General features: G+C 33.5%; 1 protein-coding gene across 1 annotated transcript; it reads left to right on the top strand.

Annotated features, from left to right (window-relative positions):
• Positions 1–661: 661 nt before the first annotated feature.
• Positions 662–5,541, top strand: LOC132038644 (tubby-like F-box protein 5). The gene is made up of 5 exons (XM_059429325.1): positions 662–952; positions 2,300–2,670; positions 3,249–3,336; positions 4,189–4,318; positions 4,591–5,541. Exons 2-5 carry the CDS (start codon positions 2,314–2,316, stop codon positions 5,216–5,218), a joined length of 1,203 nt encoding a protein of 400 aa, XP_059285308.1. The 5' UTR covers positions 662–952; positions 2,300–2,313; the 3' UTR covers positions 5,219–5,541.
• Positions 5,542–19,221: the final 13,680 nt, after the last annotated feature.

Genomic DNA, 19,221 nt, shown 5'->3' with positions numbered 1-19,221 from the left:
GCCGGTCGCCCTACTAAACCAATCATCATAACGGTCCCTAAGTCCCATTATTGAAAAACTTCGACTTCAAAAGTGTACGTGGACCTTCCACCTCATACGACTCCTATAGGGGTTGAGGTAGTCCCAATCGAGACTTGTGCGATTAAGGTTGTTGTACACGACGACATAATTATCCCACTTCTACATTAGTAAAAGTGAATTATATATTTTGAATATATACAACAATAAAATAACTAAATCACGATTTTATATAAGTATATTATTAGTAAAATATATTAATGTATGAATTGTATACCTCAAAGGTATAGCTATACAACATACATATATACGGAGTATATACATATATTTTCTTAATTAAATAAAAAATACACCAACAACAACAACATACCTAGTATAATCCCATCAGGTAGGATGTGAGGAGGGCAGAGTGTACACATATCTTACCCTTACCTTTTGATGGATAGGGAAGCTGTTTCCGATAGATCATCAACTCAAGAAGAGATGAAAAAGCATCAATGATAATAAATAGTAATAATAAGCGGTAATAACAGAAGAAAATTAAATAAAAAATAAAGTATAATTATTTTTTATTTCAATTTCCCAAAATTTAGTGGATTAAATAAAGAGAATATAATAATAATAATAGTAAGGGGAGTGCCGACTCCCTAGGGAGGCCCAAAATCTAGCTTAAAAGATGCGTTATCGTGAAATGAAATCCATTTGGTGCAACTTGAAAGAGATTTAAAAAAGAAAAAAAAAAAACAGTTGGTGGGAGGAACTTTCAATACATACACGTCGGAAATATTAATATTAATATTTCTTCAAGTTGGTGGTTCAAAGTGGTGGTTGCCGGTTATACATGGCCGGAGCTAGCCGTGTTGATCCAATCTGATTTTACCCAATTTAGCCTTCTCTTATCAAATATTGTCTTATTTTGGCACTAATATATCAGGTTTTCTTTCTTCTCTTTCCTCTATTTTAAGACCCCTTTTTTTTTTAGTAATTACAGATTTGAAAGTTTTCATTTCTAGCAGAAATTCTCGAACTATGCTACAAATTGTGCAAATATCTATTTTAGACCCATTTTTGGTTTCTCTATGTTTTTTTTTTTTTTTTGGTTTTATAGATTTAAAAGTTTTCATTTCTAGCACAATTTCTTGAACTGTGCTACAAATTTTGCAAATATTTATGTTTAATCTTTATTTACTTCCCACCCACCCCAATTTTTTTTTTTTTTTTTCAGATTTGAAAGTTTTCATTTTACCCTTTTGGTTTTTGTTATCTCTTTTCATTTCATGTCAAAGATCTGACCTTCAATGTTTGTCTTCCTTTTTTTCTCTTAATTTTTGTATATTAAGTGTTGGTCTATTATTGTTGCTCAAATTTTGTACTGGAAACAGTTGATTTCTAATAAAGTTTTGATTTTTTTTAAAATTATTGAGCTGTTTTAGAAATTTTGCAAACATTTATTATTTTTTCTGGAGATGTGTATTTTGAATTTGTGTTTCTATTATTGTTACTAAAATTTTGAATTGAGAATATTTAATTCCTAATAAAGTTTTCATTTTTATTCTTGAACTGTGCTAGAAAGTGCAAATGTCTATGTTAAGCTTTTTTTTTTTTTTCTAAAATTTATTTTATTTTTTAATGCTGATCTAGGGGTAATTACCTGTTCATACTTTCTTGGTTTTTTTTTTTTTTTTCTTCTCTTCTTGTTCATCTATATGGAATGATTTGGACTCAAATTGAGTGAAATGGTTGCGAAGGATTCATATAGCTGTTCCTGACTTTCTTTTTTGGGATTAAGGTGTAGTTGATGATTGATCGAGAAAGGGTAAATTTGTAGCCTCAGATAGAGGCGGAGCTAGGATTTTGAGTTTATGCGTTCTAGATTCTAAAAAAAGAAAGTTATTGGGTTCTTGATAAATTATTTATGCATATTAAGTGGATGTTTTAATACAAGTAATGGGTCTGCACCAAAGTTACCGGGTTCTGCCCAACCCGTAATCAGCATGCTAGGTTCCGCCGCTCAGATCTGCTTGTTTAAAACATTGTATGTAGTCAATAACAATAACAAAAACATAACAGCGTAATCCAACAAGTGGGGTCTGGGGAGGGTAGAGTGTACGCAGACCTTACCCTACCTTGGGAGGATTGTATGTAGACAAAAATGGAAAATTGATGAGAGTTCTTTTTCATGGACAGGAACGTGTGATCGTTGAAATATACCGAGGCTCTTCTTATTTTCGTTGTTTTAAATGTCTTTTATTGTTCTAAATTCTTTGCCATCCTATTGTAGGAGAAGTCTTGTTGATGTCGTTCAAGAGTATTGTCCGTGAGCTGAAGGAAATGAAAGATGGGATAGGAGGGAGTATATCAAGGAGAGGGGAAGTGGAAGGAGGAAGACATTGGAGAAACAAAACTCGATCACATATAGCTCCTGATGTAGTTCCTTTTGATCCCAATCAACAAGGCCAATGGGCAAATATACCACCAGAGTTACTTTTGGATATTATCCGCAGGGTTGAAGAAAGTGAGACATCATGGCCCGATCGGACATCGGTAGTCTTTTGTGCATCTGTTTGCAAGTCATGGAGGGAAGTTACCAAGGAGACCGTCAGGACTCCGGAAGAATGTGGTAGGCTTACCTTTCCCATTTCACTAAAACAGGTATTCTCCTTAATCTGTTAGATCACTATTTTATGGCTGAATACATTGACAACTCCTTAAACTAGTCAGTAAATTTCATTTAGATACTCGAACTACGGCTTGTTCCCATTGAGCACCTGAACATATGATAGCATTCCTATTAGACACTTCCGACTCAAGCTTATGTGTGTGTTTTTACGCGCCGATTACGTAGATAAGTCAATCACTTAAAATATGTGACGTCCTTTATACGATTAGTCTCAATAAGGCGTAAAATTTCAGGTCTGTTCAAGTGAGGCTAATACGTATAATTAAAGGTTGTGACATATTTAAGTGGTTAATTTATCTATATAATAAGTGCTTGACAGCGCGAACAAAAGCTTTTTTGAAATTTGAGCCGGTTAGTGTCTAAGAGGAACAATTCATCACGTTCTGGTTCTCAATGGGAACATGCCATAGTTCGAGTATCTAAATGAAATTTACTGGCAAATATAGGGGGTTATCGATGTATTCAACCTTATTTTATTCCTCTTGCCAATCACCAAAAAAGAAGAAAAAACTAAGAGTCCATTCTTTTTTCCCTTTCTGCTTTGAATCAGCCGGGTCCCCGTGAATCCCCACTCCACTGCTTTATCAAACGGGACAGAGCTAATTCGGTTTATCGCCTCTACTTTGGTATGACTCCATGTAAGTTGCTTTTTCCTGTTGACCTTGCTCTTTTTCTTCTCGACACTTGAATTGGTTCGTCTAAAATTATTGTGCTCCTTGGAATCAGCTTTAAGATATATGCACATATTTGAATCATGAATGAAGTTCATCTTCTAAATTTATGAGGTTGTTTTTTTTTCATCTTTTGACGCTTGAATTATAGAATGGAGATGATTTTCTATGATTGTGTTGCCTTAGTATCAACTTCATCATCTACCTTGTGTATTTAGTCGATGAATGAAGTTAAAGTTTCTATAGATTCTTCTTTGACGGAAGATTATACTTAGGTTGATGGAAGACACCCTTCAAGTTATATACACTGGACTACACCAGAATTGCAGAACTTTTTATAGCTTCTTAGGGGTCATTTGGTTGCTGGTTAGAGTTATGCTGGGGTTAGTTATGCATGTATCAGTAATGCAAGGAGTAGTTATGCAGGATTTAGTTATTCATGTATCAGTTATTCCATTATTCATGTATCAGTTATTCCATCTTCCACCCTCCATAAATAAAACATAGATTCCCGTAGCTTATACTCGTACATGTATTATTATTCAGAAAAGAAAAACATGAACCAAACATTGTATTAGCAATGATATGTTTTATGTGGAGAAGAGAAAAAACCAACCAAACATTGCATAACTTGGCTAAATTTTATGTGGAGTTTGTTTTTCCCTGTTTTGTAACCAAACAATGTATAAAGTTATGCTAGTCTTAATACATCTATAACTCCTCTCTAAACGGTAACCAAACGACCCCTTTAGTGTCAGCGGTCTAATCATCTTGGTCACTGAAAAGTACACATCTGATATATATGTTACTTGATGACAGCTGAGGATGATAGCGATAAACTATTGCTGGCTGCAAAAAGGATCAGAAGGGCAACAAGCACAGACTTTGTAATTTCCTTGGTTTCAGATGATTTTTCTCGAGCTAGCAGTACATATGTTGGAAAACTCAGGCAAGTTCCCACGAATTGCATATTATTTCTATTACTAAACCATTACCATCCTTCATAATGCTGAAAAAAGGAAAGCTTCTATTTCCTTCCATTTCCACTACAAAAAAAAAAAAAAAAAAAAAAGGAAAAGAAAAGGAATTAGCTGCGAACTTCGTCGCTAATCTGCCGCTAAATAGGATTAGAGCGGATTTTGCTGTTTAGTTATATAATTTGTCCGTCGCTAATTCCTGTTTTTTTAGGTGTTTTTAATAACTTTTGAACAATTTGACCAGATCTAACTTTCTTGGAACCAAGTTCACCATATATGATAGCCAACCTCCAAGTGATGCAGCTCTTCATCAACATCGTGGTCGCCGGCTTAGTCGACGATTCAGTGCGAAGCAAGTTTCTCCCACTGTACCCGCGTGCAATTACAGTATAGCCACCGTTTCCTATGAACTCAATGTTCTCCGTACACGAGGACCAAGGAGAATGCATTGCGCCATGCAGTCTATCCCTTTCTCCTCTATTCAAGAGGGTGGCAGTGCTCCAACACCGACATCATTCCCGCAATCTTTTGATGAGCCAGCTGTCTCGAAAATGAAGGAGCCAGCTTTAACTATCAGCTCTCGCAAGCCACTTGTTCTAAAAAACAAGGCACCTAGGTGGCATGAACAATTGCAGTGCTGGTGCCTAAATTTTAAAGGTCGCGTCACAGTGGCGTCCGTTAAAAACTTTCAACTAGTAGCAGCAGTTGATCCTTCTCACAATATTCCGGCTGCAGTACAAGAAACAACAATATTGCAATTCGGAAAGATCGGAAAAGATATCTTCACCATGGATTACTGCTACCCGCTTTCTGCCTTCCAAGCTTTTGCAATCTGTTTGAGCAGCTTCGACACAAAACCAGCCTGTGAATGATTTCATGCCAGATTGTAAATCATGATAATTTTCATTTCGGGTTTTGCTGCATAATGTTACGAATTGATGTTTTCTCTGAGAAGTTCTAAATGCGAGGCAATATTTATCGATGAGAATATCAGTTATGTGCAGTATGTGACTAACAAGTAGCTGCTCAGATAGAAGCATCTGTTTTGTAAGTTCTATAATGTAATACTGTTGCTGGAAGGTAAATCTCTTCTTGGTAATTTGGGACATTAAGATCATGAACAGATTTTGATGTAATCCTTGTTTGTAATCTAAATAGGAAATGGTCTAATTTCAAGTCAATCAAATTTCATTTAGTTGTTTGGTAAAGTAGGTTGATCAGGATCTTCTGAATCTTTCTTGGATAAACTCTAGCATTCTAGTATATTAATGTTACTTAAAGTGTGCTAAATATTGTATGATGTATCAGCATATAAGGGTGTGGCCTAGTCGTTCTTGAATTATAAATCTCAGATTCAATTTTCAGTGGAGGTAAAATGCTTAGATTATTTTTTCTATCGATCCAAGCTTTAGTGAATAGAGCTATACGGTATGCGTTGATGAGAGATAGCGGACAAATTGGTCTGAACAGCATTGCTATCAAAACATATTAATTGTATGATGTATCTAATGTATGACATATGTATACTTGTCGCTATCCTATCTGTCGGTTCTTGTGGTGTTGCTTTGTTGGGATAATGATGGAAACTTTGACGGTGATTTTACATTTTTTTATTGTTCACTGTCCTTGGGTTGAACGACTTAAGATGGTGTATATCCCTTTATTAACGACTACAACTTTTCCTATGTTATAAATATTATTTATTCATGAATGTCTATCTTTGATGGTGATTTTACATTTTTTTATTGTTCACTGTCCTTGGGTTGAACGACTTAAGATGTTGTATATCCCTGTATTAACAACTACAACTTTTCCTATGTTATAAATATTATTTAATCATAAATGTCTATCTTTAGAAAAAATATTAGGGTTAGTGGCTTTGGGATCAAGTCACTTTTCCCTATAAATATAGAGGTTCTTCTTCGTTGTAAATCAATCCCTAACAAGAGAAATAAGATATCTCCTCTCTTCTCTCTTTCTCTATAATATTTTTTTTAACTTTCGCTTTTATTATTTTATACACGCGTTATCAACTTTACTTCAGCCTCTAATAATTTATGAGTTGATTTTGAAGATCCCCGGCAGTAAGCAAAAGAATTTGCAATTCCAACAGTCTGGTACGTTCTTATCTTGAATTTAGAGTGGTGCCTAATCTGTGATTGCCTCGTTGATATATTAGCCCAAACTTAAAAGTGCGGAAGTAATATACTCGGCTCTATTACGTAAGTTCCCCTATACTTCTTACTTCTTAGTGTATAATTTGTCATGGCTCACTTCAATTTTCTTCAATGTTATCAAGCGTCCCTTTCAATTGAGCTAAAAACTGGATGGGTAGTTAATCCTTACTTAATTAAATGAAAATTGATTTGTCAAAAATTGTTTGGAGAAGTGGACCCACCCGAATCTTTAATAAACAAGCAGTGCATAAGAGTCCGGAGCCAAAATGGCTTCTTTTTGCAGCCATTACACCAAAATGGCATGCCTTTTTTTTTTTAAACCCAAATGGGTATTTCGTGCAATGTTGCACGAAATGCAACAAATTTTGTTTTTTTTTTTTTAATTTCGTTTTTAATATCATTAACTGTCTTCTTTAGCAATGCCATAAACAGCTGAAAGAACAGAAATACAACTATCCTTGTGGTGAAAGCACGTTTCATTTCAAAGTTATGCGGACCGTGATAACTAAACATAACTAAAAGTACGCCCCCTTTTTTCCCATTAGACTTTTAGTTAAACACAACTAAAAGTCCGCCACAACTAAAGTCGCTTTCTCCCAAGCGGGACTTTTAGTTAAACACAACTAAAAGTCCACGGATCCGGTGATAACTAAATATAACTAAAAGTCCGCCCTCCAAAGATATTCACTTGCATTTCTAAGAAAGTATGCCTCGATCGAGCTTGCATTTTAATCTTCTTATGCGGATATTGTTCCAACTCACATGCTTAATCTCGTTTACAAATTAACAACAATTAACATAAGTATGAATTCGGCTTGAGACAAGCAACCCAAGCGATATGTCCAACTTAACGGAATATAGAGTACTAGATTTTTTCGAATCCGAGCTATTAAATTTAAAGTAACCATAAAACTTTGCGTCCATGACGATTGAGTTTGTGGTAATTAAGTTATATCCCAAAGAAATTAACAAATCAATATTCGCAGATTCGTGTGGATCCTCGTATATATACTTCAAAACCTAACAATAAATTGTTCGAATTAAGTGAATAGTAGTTAGTATCTCACGTTAATGACAATGGGTTCGTGCCTCTGTGGTGTTTAACAATTAACATCTTGCTATACAATGCAACCCATAATTAGTTTGGAATGACAAATACATATATATGCTTCAAGGCAAAATCTCGCCCATAAGGCGTAAGTATGCCCCATCGGCATAAGTTTGATAATTCGTTAACAAATTTATCTTGCCGACGGGGCATACACAATGGGCAAACTTGTATCTTGGACCAGCATAACTTTGTGAAGGAATTATCAAAGTTATGCGGATCCGCATAACTAAACATAACTAAAAGTCTGCCACTTCTCAATAGACTTTTAGTTAAACACAACTAAAAGTCTGCCGGATCCGGCATAAAACTTTGCGTCCATGACAGTGAGTTTGTGGTAATTAAGTTATATCCCAAAGAGTTGGAGTGGTCAAAAACATTGAAGATTTGTCTATGTATTAGTGTCCTATGTAATTTTATGTTTTTCTTGGTTACGGTAGTAGTACTAATTAGGTTGAAGTGAAGTTGTACTTAGATGATTAACAATGGTTGTAGTACTAATTAGGTTGAAGTGAAGTTCTATTTAGATGATTCACAATGTAATCTAATTTTGGTTAGCATATTGAATATGATTATGATGACTTTGTGAAGCAATACGTTATACCATCCGGTTAGTAATGGTTAGCCTATTCAACATGTTAACACTAACAAACATTCAATGGAAAATCGATGAGAAAATAGCAACTACCATTTCAATGCAAATCTAGACAATAAGCATTGACCATTTGAATGCAAACCTGAACAAAACACCAACTATTCAATGCAAACCTGAACAAAACACCAACTATTCAATGCAAACCTGAACAAAACACCAACTAACATTCAATGCAAACCTGAACAAAACACCAACTTCAATGCAAAATATGGACAATAAACCAGGAACTAAAGACTACCATATGCAAAATAACCTGAATGTAGCACTAATTGTCAACAAAAAACTACCAAGCTACATTGTTTGCTTACATATCCAAGTTTCACCAAAATAGCTAGCTTAAACATAGAAATAACAGGACTACTTACATTGGAGATTTTCCTTTTCCTTTTCTTGATCTTGTTTGAACTCAAGAGCCTTTGATCTTGTTTGGATTCTATGATTAGCACTTTGCACTTGGAGTTGTCTTTGTGCTTCTCGCTTTTGTTCCTTTCCACTTCAATCCTTTGCCGGGTTTGTATCCAATATCACCCGTGACCAAGGCCGAATTCATTGCCTTAGATGTGGACACCAACCGTCGCTAGGGCATTCCTTGCTGCAATTTAAATTGGTTAGTGTCATAAAGTGGCTAAAAATAATAACAATGACTTAGATGATTGAGAAACACTTACATTAACACATTTGTATCCAGACTCAGACACAAATACACCCCGTCCAACAACCCTTGGCCTCTTGTACTTAGTCACCCTCCCATGCTTGTAGATGCATCTTGAGTGTCATGAACACTACTTTTTCTTGTACTTCAGTTGATGCCGGGGAAGCATTAACCTAACAGATAATAAGTTAATATTTGACTAATTAATGGTAACCAAAGTAATGCATATTACAGTTACCTTTGTAGTTGCTTTAGGCCTTGGAGGGACTGGTGGCTTTGTGTATTTCCTATTGGCAGTTAGTGGGCTTGATTAGTGGAGCAGTTGGTGGAGCAGTTGGTCGTGCCTCTGTGGTGTTTAACAATTAACATACTGCTATACAATGCAACCCATAATTAGTTTGGAATGACAAATACATATATATGCTTCAAGGCAAAGTCTGCCCATAAGGCATAAGTATGCCCCCATCGGCATAAGTTTGATAATTCGTTAACAAATTTATGCCGACGGGGGCATACTTTTAATGGGCAAACTTGTATCTTTGGACCCGCATAACTTTGTGAAGGAATTATCAAAGTTATCCGGACCGGCATACTTATGCCAAGGTCGCCCACAAGGCATAAGTATCTCGGTCCGGCATAACTTTGGTAATTCCTTAACAAAAGTATGCCGGGTCCCAGATAGCGAAATTTAAACTCGCCTTGCGAATTTTTTTTTAAAATTTTGACCGCACGTGGGTTCGAACCGGAACCTATGGGTGTTAGCGAAGGGCAAAATTTAAAGATTTCAAACAAGTCTAGTATTATAAATCATTGGTTCAAAGATTAATGGAAAGGAAGAAAATTGATGGCAAAGAGAAGAAATTTAATGGAGGAATTCTTGAAATTTCTAATATATGGTGGAGGAGAAGGGGTTGTGGTGTATAAATAGGAAGAGAATAGAGAGAGAGACGTTGGGAAGGAAAATATTAAAGGAAAATGGTTATTTTAAATTTTTAACGGTTAAAAACTTAAAATAACCATTTTCCTTTAATATTTTCCTTCCCAAAAAAAAAAAACAAAATTTGTTGCATTTCGTGCAACATTGCACGAAATACCCATTTGGGTTTAAAAAAAAAAAGGCATGCCATTTTGGTGTAATGGCTGTAAAAAGAAGCCATTTTGGCTCCGGACTCCAGTGCATAACATAAATTATAAACTGTGTAGATATTTTCGCGTGGTTATCAAATAGTAATTCATGGTTGCTTTTAAGAGATGTAGTTAAATAGTACAGTATTTAATTTGTCGGCTAAACTGTTACACTATAAACATGGGATCTTGTATCAATTTTGTTTGTGTATAAATAGTATATGTTTGCTTACTGAAGTCCTGATGAAAAAAAAAAAAAAAAAAACTTACCATGCTTCTATATGATAGAAGAATATGCTACCGTATTATTTTACCATGATACTATATTCAAAGAGATCTTAAAGAAATTATTTTATATTTCCCAATGTCTCGTTAAGAACATATGAATGCTAATGTTTCTTATCATTTTTAATTCAATTACTTTTATGTGATAATTCCTTTACTATGCCGAGTTATTAAAGCTAGAATTTGTGACTACACAAAAATATGTCTCATTCCTGAAGTTTGCTAACATTTGATAAATGTTACAAATACATATTCATTACTTGAAGTGAATGTGATGATATTTAGTAAAGAATACAAATACACAGTACTCTTGATTGTGAAAATACCACGCATCACCTCCAGAAGAGGTAGAATAATTGAGAAGAAATATTCTGAATATTTTATTCTTTACTCCTGAATTAATAACCTTTGAAATTTACTCCCAAAGAGGTAAACCGTTACATTTACTCCCGAAGAGGTAAACTTTGAAATTTACTCCCGAAGTAATAAGAATTTGGAATTTACTTATGAAGAGTAAAATACTAAAATTTACTCCCGAAGTAGTAGAATTTTAAAATTTACTCCTGTCATAGTAAAACTTTAAAAATTATTCCTGAAGTAATTAGACTTTGAACTTTACTCCCGAAGTAGTAAGGTTTTGAACTTTACTCTCGAAAAAGTTCAACTTTGAAATTTACTTCTAAAGTAGTAAAATAATGGAATTTTCTCCCCAAAGTTTGTTACAACGTTATAATGCACGTAAAGTTTTTTATTGTTTTTCTGCAAGCGACGATTTTAGTTATTTAAGGTGGCAAAATAACGAAGGAATGTTTATATTTAATTTGTTGCAATTTTTCTTAAAGCGTTGGGATGTATTACTAAGGAATGGTTCTATGTATTTTGGTGGTGTGGAAGTATTGATATGACTTTTGACAAGCAGAAAAAGGTTTGACAAACATATTGAAGCAGTGTTTTCTTGTGGTTGAGAGAAAAAATGAGCTATTGAAAATTATGTATAAAGCGCATCTAAATGACGAAGTTTCATTCCCCGAAGTGAGTGAAGAAATACCACAACACACCTCCTGAAGAGATAAACTAACAAAGGATATAGATGTTATTTTGTGGTATGAAGATCATTCTTTGCACGTTCCTGTCGTACATCAAATCATCTTGGAACTTTTATTATATATTGTTCCAAGGCAAATGAAAAGGATTTTGTAGAATATTTTCTATTATAACCACATTGATAGCATGATTAGTTCTTATTGATTTCCCTGAAGGAAATAACAAATTCATATATTTTTCTTGACCAAGAATGTAATATTTATGTGGTCACTGCTAAGATACCAAATATTCATATGTTAATAGCGAATCTTCCTGAAGGAGATGTTTGAAAAACTGAAGTTTAGAACATAATGTTTACTTTTCATTATTTATGAATTTATTATCTTTAAATGTAAATTCGTTTACTAATTTCTTATATGACATCGAAAAGATCTAATCAAATTTTCTTTCATGACACCAAATAGGTGTCTAAGCAATATTTGATCGTACAAAATTAATTAAGGGCTCCAGAAGAGCTAGTTATTTATCTAGAAGATCATGGCACTAGTAGTGCCCAATACATGTGATTATGGAGAATAAATTAAAGGTTCCTAAAGAGCTTATATAGTATTATGTCATTCGTTGTAGATTGTAATATACAAAGTTCTTATGATTGAAACTCAAGTAGTAAACCCGAAGTTTACTAAAGTAAATGACTATCATATTGAAGCTATAAATGATTGGAGGATTAAATATCTTGAAAATTATAGTGGGTAAGAAATATGTATATGAATGGTTACCCTCTTTATTCTCCAAATTGTACGACACAAATATAAACATGATGAATCAGATGGTAAACTAGAAGTTTATTGGTGCAAAAAAATAATTCATGTCACAGTAAACCAGAAGTTTACTAAAACATATAGCACATGGTATGGTAAACCTAAAGTTTACTAGTATAAATAATTTTATTAGTCGGCATGATTTGGCCATCCCGATTCAAATATGATGTGAAAATTGAGTATTTGGCATATATTGAAGAACTAGAAGATTCTTCAAGAATTTATTTGTTGCTTGTTCTTATGAAAAGTTGATTATACTAGCAAATGTTGGGATTGAATTCCCCAAATTCTAAAAAAATATAAAAGGTGAATATGTGCCCGTTCACCTGTTATGTGATATCTTAAATAGATGCATCATTGAGATGGTCACATGTGCGTTTATTGTCAACTTGCAGTTTGACATTTACAAAATTACTTGCTCAAAATAATTGAGTTAAGAGCATAATTTTCAGATTATGTGATCAAGACAATCCATCTTGATAATGCTGGTTTATATCCAAGCTGGTTTAGCGTTAAATGCCTCCACTAAATAGTTAAACCATTGCTTATGAGAACAAAGCTTCATATGTTGGTCTGAGATATGATATATTGTATACAACATCACTTTATGCTTCAGACCAATAAATTATGATAAATTCTCCCCTCACAATTGGTTCAGGGTGGTTCCTGGTATACGATTAATTAATCTACCATGATGCACAAATATGGATTCTCCCAAAGAAGATGGGATATATGTTTGTTTTTCTAACATAATGGGGAGAGAATAAGCAGCTAAGGAATATGTTATGAATTATCATTAGTATGATTCTCATTCAAATGATAATTCAACTCAAATGCCAGAAGCATTTGCTCACCCAAAATTAATTTCTAATTTCCGCTGCAAAATGCTCCTATTAAATTCATGTCCCTAAAGGACAGAGTCTACAACATGCATGAAGCGTGGTAGACTAATCGGTTACAAACGCAATAATCGTTGAAAAGAAAGAGGAGCAAATGATCAATGATCATTATAAGGAGGCAATGTGCTCTTGAAGAGCCTAGGATATAACACTTCATGAAACCTCATGAGAGGTTTAGGTACCTAAAAATAATAGAAGTGATGAGATCTCAATAAGTTATGTCACATTGCGAACCGATACAAATGATATATCGTCAACGATATCTTTGGTACAATATAGCGCAATATTGTAAAAGATTATGAGGATTTAAATTCTACGTCTATTAAAGCATGCTAACGTAGAAATTATTATCAAGTGAAATGACGCATCTTGGTAAGCGTAAAGCTTATTGGACCTGTTGTCCAGACACCAGAAGATGTCACATATTTAAAAAGAAATAGATGTTGTCACAGCCTACATGAATTACTTGACAAAATTATATGAAAATTCCTGAAGAATTTTAAATGCCTGAAGCATATACAAGTTGTAGAAATTTGTTCATAATTTTTATATGAATTAAGTTACGCAAGGTGAACCCGATTTTATCACTTTAATGAATATTTACTGGCTAAGGGTACAAATGACTCTATTTATCCTTACGTCTTTGTGAATCAAAATCTGTCATATTGTTAGTGCAACTTGATGACTTGAGAATTATTGAAACTCTTGAAGAGTTTTCGAAAGAAATAAATTATCTGCTGAAAGAAGTTGAAATGAGAAACTTACAGAATTTTTTGGTCCTGAAGTGCCATATCTTTATTTATATATTTTGCTATGACTATGGGAGATTATAGTCATACGATGTTGTTCTACATGACAGTCAAATCATATAAAGATAACATCTGTTTATAAAGCAAGTCAGGAATGCACTTGGAGTGATTTCAACAATATAACTCTATCCAAAGACTGAAGATGAGCACCATACATAACCCAACTAAAGAGAGGATTCATAAAAGCACAAGGCATGTTTCACCAAAGTTGTCCTTGACACACAAGCTCTAGAAGAATGGTGATATCAACGTGCAAGGGATTTGTTCGAGCGATAATATGACTGATTTATTCACCAAGTCTCTACCAACTGCAACTTTCGAGAAGATGGTGCTCAAGATTGAGATGTGAAGATTTAAGTTTTTGGATTGAAGTTCTCATCAGGGGAAGTTAATACGCGTTGTACTCTTTTTCCCTTTCAAGGTTTTTGTCCCACTGGGTTTTTCCTTGTAAGGTTTTTAATGAGGCAACCAAATGGCGTATTATTAGAAATGTGTACTCTTTTTCCTTCACTAGAATTTTTTCCACAGAGTTTTTTCTAGTAAGGTTTTAACGAGGTACATTATCTACCAAATAGACATCCAAGGGGGAGTGTTATAAATATTATTTAATTATGGATGTCTATCATTAGGAGAAAATTTAGGGTTTGTGACTTTGGCACCAAGTTAACTTTCTCCTATAAATAGAGATGTTCTCTTCATTGTATAGAATCCCTAATAAGAGAAATAAAAGATTTCTTCTCTTCTCTCTTTGTCTACAATATTATTCTTGCTTGCTTTATTATTTTATAACATCCTAGATATTGACGTTTATCCATGCATATTTTTTCAAATTTCTATTATACATAAGTGTCTTAAGAGGACTAACACAGCATTGAATAGTTGTACCAGAAGCTTTATAAATTGTACATTTTAACATATCAATGAATATTTATACCAAAAGTTATATAAATTGTACACTTTAATCAACTATTTCTTTATCCCACGTGGATATATGTCATAATACTGAATATTTATTCTCTTCTCATGTATACACGTATGCACTTTAATTTTAATTCTCCGACACATTTATTTCTTCCGTGCACTTTTACTTGTTCACTTTTGACTTTTCACGTTCTTGCTGAATATTTATTCTCTTCTAATTTATAGACATATGCAGTTCAATTTTAATTCTCCTACATAAATTTATTTCCTCTGTACACTTTTACTTGTTCACTTTTGAATTTTCACGTTCTTTAAGAATTAATAAATCTCACATGGATATATGTCATAGTACTGAATATTTATTCTCTTCTCATGTATACACACGTATGCACTTCAATTTTAATTCTCCGACACATATTTATTTCCTCTATGCACTTTTAGTTGTTCACTTTTGACTTTTCGCGTTTTTGCTGCAACACGTATCCTCTTCTCATGTATACATATATGCACTTCAATTTTAATTCTCAGACACATATTTATTTCCTCCCTGCACTTTTACTTGTTCACTTTTGACTTTTCACGTTATTTAAGAATTAATAAATGAAGTACTTCCTCCATCCCATATTACTTAGCCACATTACTTGACTTTTCACGTTATTTAAGAATTAATAAATGAAGTACTCCCTTCGTCCCATATTACTTCGCCACATTACTATACTTGACTTTTCACGTTCTTTAAGAATTAATAAAAATGAAGTACTCCCTTCGTCCCATATTACTTGGCTTCCTTTGTGCACTTTTACTTGTTCACTTTTGACTTTTCACGTTATTTCTGAGTATTTATTCTCTCTCATGTATAAATGTATGCACTTCAATTTTAATTCTCCGACACATTTATTTCCTCCGTGCACTTTTACTTGTTCACTTTTGACTTTTCATGTTAGTTAAGAATTAATAAATGAAGTACTCCCTCCGTCCCATATTACTTGGCCACAATACTTGACTTTTCACATTCTTTAAAAATTAATAAATGAAGTACTCCCTTCGTCCCATATTACTTGGCCATATTACTATACTTGACTTTTCACGTTCTTTAAGAATTAATAAAAATGAAGTACTACCTTCGTCCCATATTACTTGACCACATTACTAAAAATATATGTCTATTCTTTCTATTCTATATTTTTCTTCTTCTTATATATAAACGCCCAAAGTGGACGAACACAACAATAATAAGTTGTACAAAAAGCAACTGAAATTGTACTCTAAGCAGGGACTAACATGTGTACATTTCAGAAGTTGAACATTAATTCTACCTCTTGTGTGTTTACTTTTTAAGTCCCTACAGGTCCGCAGTGTCTTAATTGTCCTTTCATTTCCTTCATTTGAAATGTACTCCCTCTGTCTCAATTTAAGTGTCAATGTTTGACTAGACATGGAGTTTAAGAAATAAAGATAGACTTTCAAATCTTGTGGTTCTAAGTTAAAAATGTGTATAATATAATAAAGTATCCGTTGAATCTTGTGATTATAAACTTGACATGTAGGATATTTGAATTTCAACTTACTAAATCTAAAAAGAGGCGGACATAACCAAAATAAGATAATTTTTTTTGTTAACAACAAACGCCAAAGTGGACGAACACAGCAACAATAAGTTGTACGAAAAGCAACTGAAATTGTACTCTAAGCCAGGACTAACATGTGTATATTTCAGAAATTTAACATTAATTCTACCTCTTGTGTGTTTTACTTTTTAAGTCCCCACGTGTCCGTAGTGTCTCAATTGTCCTTTCATTTCTTTCATTTGGCATATACTCCCTCTGTCTCAATTTAAGTGTCTACATTTGACTAGACATGGAGTTTAAGAAATAAAGATAGACTATCTTGTGGTTCTAAAATAAAAATGTGTATAATATAATAAAATTTCCTTTGAATCTTGTGATTATAAACTTGACATATAGGATATTTGAATTGTCAACTTACTAACTATAAAAACAGGCGGACATAACCAAAATAAGACAAATTTTAACAACAATTGAGAAATTAAAGGGAAATATAAGACGAAAAGAAAAAAATATGGAGACTCACTAAGGAGAATCGCGGTATCCTTTGCAAAATATACAAACCATAAACTAAATTGAGTAACCAAATTAATCATGTTGGGCCCCGTGCATCGCACGGGCATAGTTTGCTAGTATTTGAAAAAGGATTCAAATCAGTGTTTATTTATCAAACTGAATTATTTTTTAGTTTTTCAAAATTTTAGTCCTTTTTCAAGTGAAATATATGTTCATACACATAATTAAATATCCTTTTTTTTTTTACTTCAATTTTATTTTCGTAAAAAATAAAGTTCAACCAAATCATATTCAAACAGTTATGGCTCAAATGTGTCCATTGTTGATAAATCCATGGGAATTCTACATAGCATAACTAACTCTATTACATATTTATATATAGTAGCTATAGTTTAAAATAATTACATTCCATAGCTAAAAGTTGTATGTTAATGACACTTATTAGCTATTAATGTAAAAAATACAGAACTCTCTCCTCTTCCTCCTCTCTCTAACGTCTACAACTCTCTCTCTGTCTGTCTCTCTCTCTCTCTAACGTCCCTTCTGCTCTCTCTTCCATTTTCTCTCTCCTTACCTCCACCACCATGGCCGACGTCACCACCATCCTCAGGACCTTCCCCTTCTTATCGATCTCAAGAAATAAGGATGGAGGAAAAAGAAACAGTAAGTTGGGGAAGCTTACGTAACATCGATCTCAAGAAATAAGGATGGAGGAAAAAGAAACGAAGTTGGGGAAGCTTACAGAACATGGAGAAGAGCAAAATGAGCCATTATGTATCAATTAAAAAGGGTCGAATTAAGACACACCACCTCATTTTTCCTCCGTATCCGTCACCACCATCGTGATCGCTCCTTCCCTTCTTTCTTCCGTCATCATCTTCTCCGATCCGTTGAATTTTATTTTTTGTATTCGGTTTTGAGTGTATTCATTAGTTGTTGTTGAGTGTATTCGTTAGTTGTTGTTGAATACAGTGAACTCGAAGTGTATACAAATGAATATAGTGAAATTTAATTCTTTGTATTCAGTTTTTTTAGTGTATTCATTAATTTTTTTAGTGCAAAATTCTGTATTTTGGGGTGTATTTTGAAGGATTTTTTTTTTTGTATACAATCGGTTTTAAATACAATGTAAAAGTAGCTATAGATGAATACATTTGACATGAATACAGTTGAGTTGAATACATATGACTTATACAGTGAAAAGAATTTTTGAAATTTTTTTATTCGCTGTATTCATGAATACTGCTAGGCCGTTTTATGAATACAGCGAGCCATTTTTCGAATACAGCGGGGTAACTGTAGCTACGAAATGTAAATATTGAAACTACAGCTATGGCAAAATTTAAACCCCCAAAGTGTAGTCATTTATGTAAAATTCCCTAAATCCATTATGCGACTTCCGCATTTGTCAGCCTATTTAAATTGTCGGAAAACCTCTGATTAATCAATAAAAGCATCAACACATTTGGACCTTTTTTGTTTCTTTTGAATATTAAAAAGACAATCTTTTCCTGGAAGCATGGAACCTAAGATTTCATACAAGCTTAACCGGCTGAAGGCCTGAAGCTGGTCTTCTCGACTTTGCCTTGTTTTATAGTACATGAAAAATGAGATCTTAACATTTTTAGCACCGGCTAAATAGATTTCACCGCCTAATCGTAATAATTCGTGGCAGTTGTTGGTGTATACCAAGTGTTTAACAAGTGTATATTAAGTATAAAATATACATATACATACTAAGTATACATGGATTATACACTACATAGTGGCTAACATCTGTAAAAATATTAAGACTAGAGTTATTTGTAGTTGTAAGGATGTGGTGCAGCGGACTGCTCCTCCCTTAACCAGAGATCTCGGGTTCGAGTCTTGAGTATGAAAAAATCCTTGGTAAGGAGCGCTCCCCCCCCGAATGGAGCCCTACGCGGTGCGAATCGGAATATAATCGGACTCCAATACGGTACTGGACACCGGGTGGAAACCCAAAAAAAAAAAAAAGGTAGGCTTTGTTAGGCTGCTATATGCATGTGTAAAATTCCATGAAAAGATGATATCTAATAAGGATATTAAATCTAAGTCTGAACATTAATTAATTAAGATTGTCTTCTAACATTTGGGTATAATTTATATATTTTAAAACTAATAATTTTAGAATTTTAAAATATTATCAAAAAATATTATATTCACGAAATATTATTGGCAAAACTAGTTTTCATGGTGTTGATGAATAAATTATTTCTTTGATATCACGCTCTAAAAGCTGGTGGTTGTTATGTTCAACAATGATAGTAATTGTAA

This window comes from Lycium ferocissimum, chromosome 11, assembly GCF_029784015.1.
Source record: "Lycium ferocissimum isolate CSIRO_LF1 chromosome 11, AGI_CSIRO_Lferr_CH_V1, whole genome shotgun sequence".
NCBI classification, from domain to species: domain Eukaryota; kingdom Viridiplantae; phylum Streptophyta; class Magnoliopsida; order Solanales; family Solanaceae; genus Lycium; species Lycium ferocissimum.
This window is presented reverse-complemented; position numbering and strand designations above follow the sequence as displayed.

Bases quoted from the DNA above. Each gene is read 5' to 3' on its own strand.
- LOC132038644 (XM_059429325.1), top strand. From the start codon at position 2,314: ATGTCGTTCAAGAGTATTGTCCGTGAGCTGAAGGAAATGAAAGATGGG. The intron at 2,671-3,248 runs GTATTCTCCTTA...GCTTTGAATCAG, and splicing joins TTCCCATTTCACTAAAACAG to CCGGGTCCCCGTGAATCCCC. The intron at 4,319-4,590 runs GCAAGTTCCCAC...CAATTTGACCAG, and splicing joins ACATATGTTGGAAAACTCAG to ATCTAACTTTCTTGGAACCA.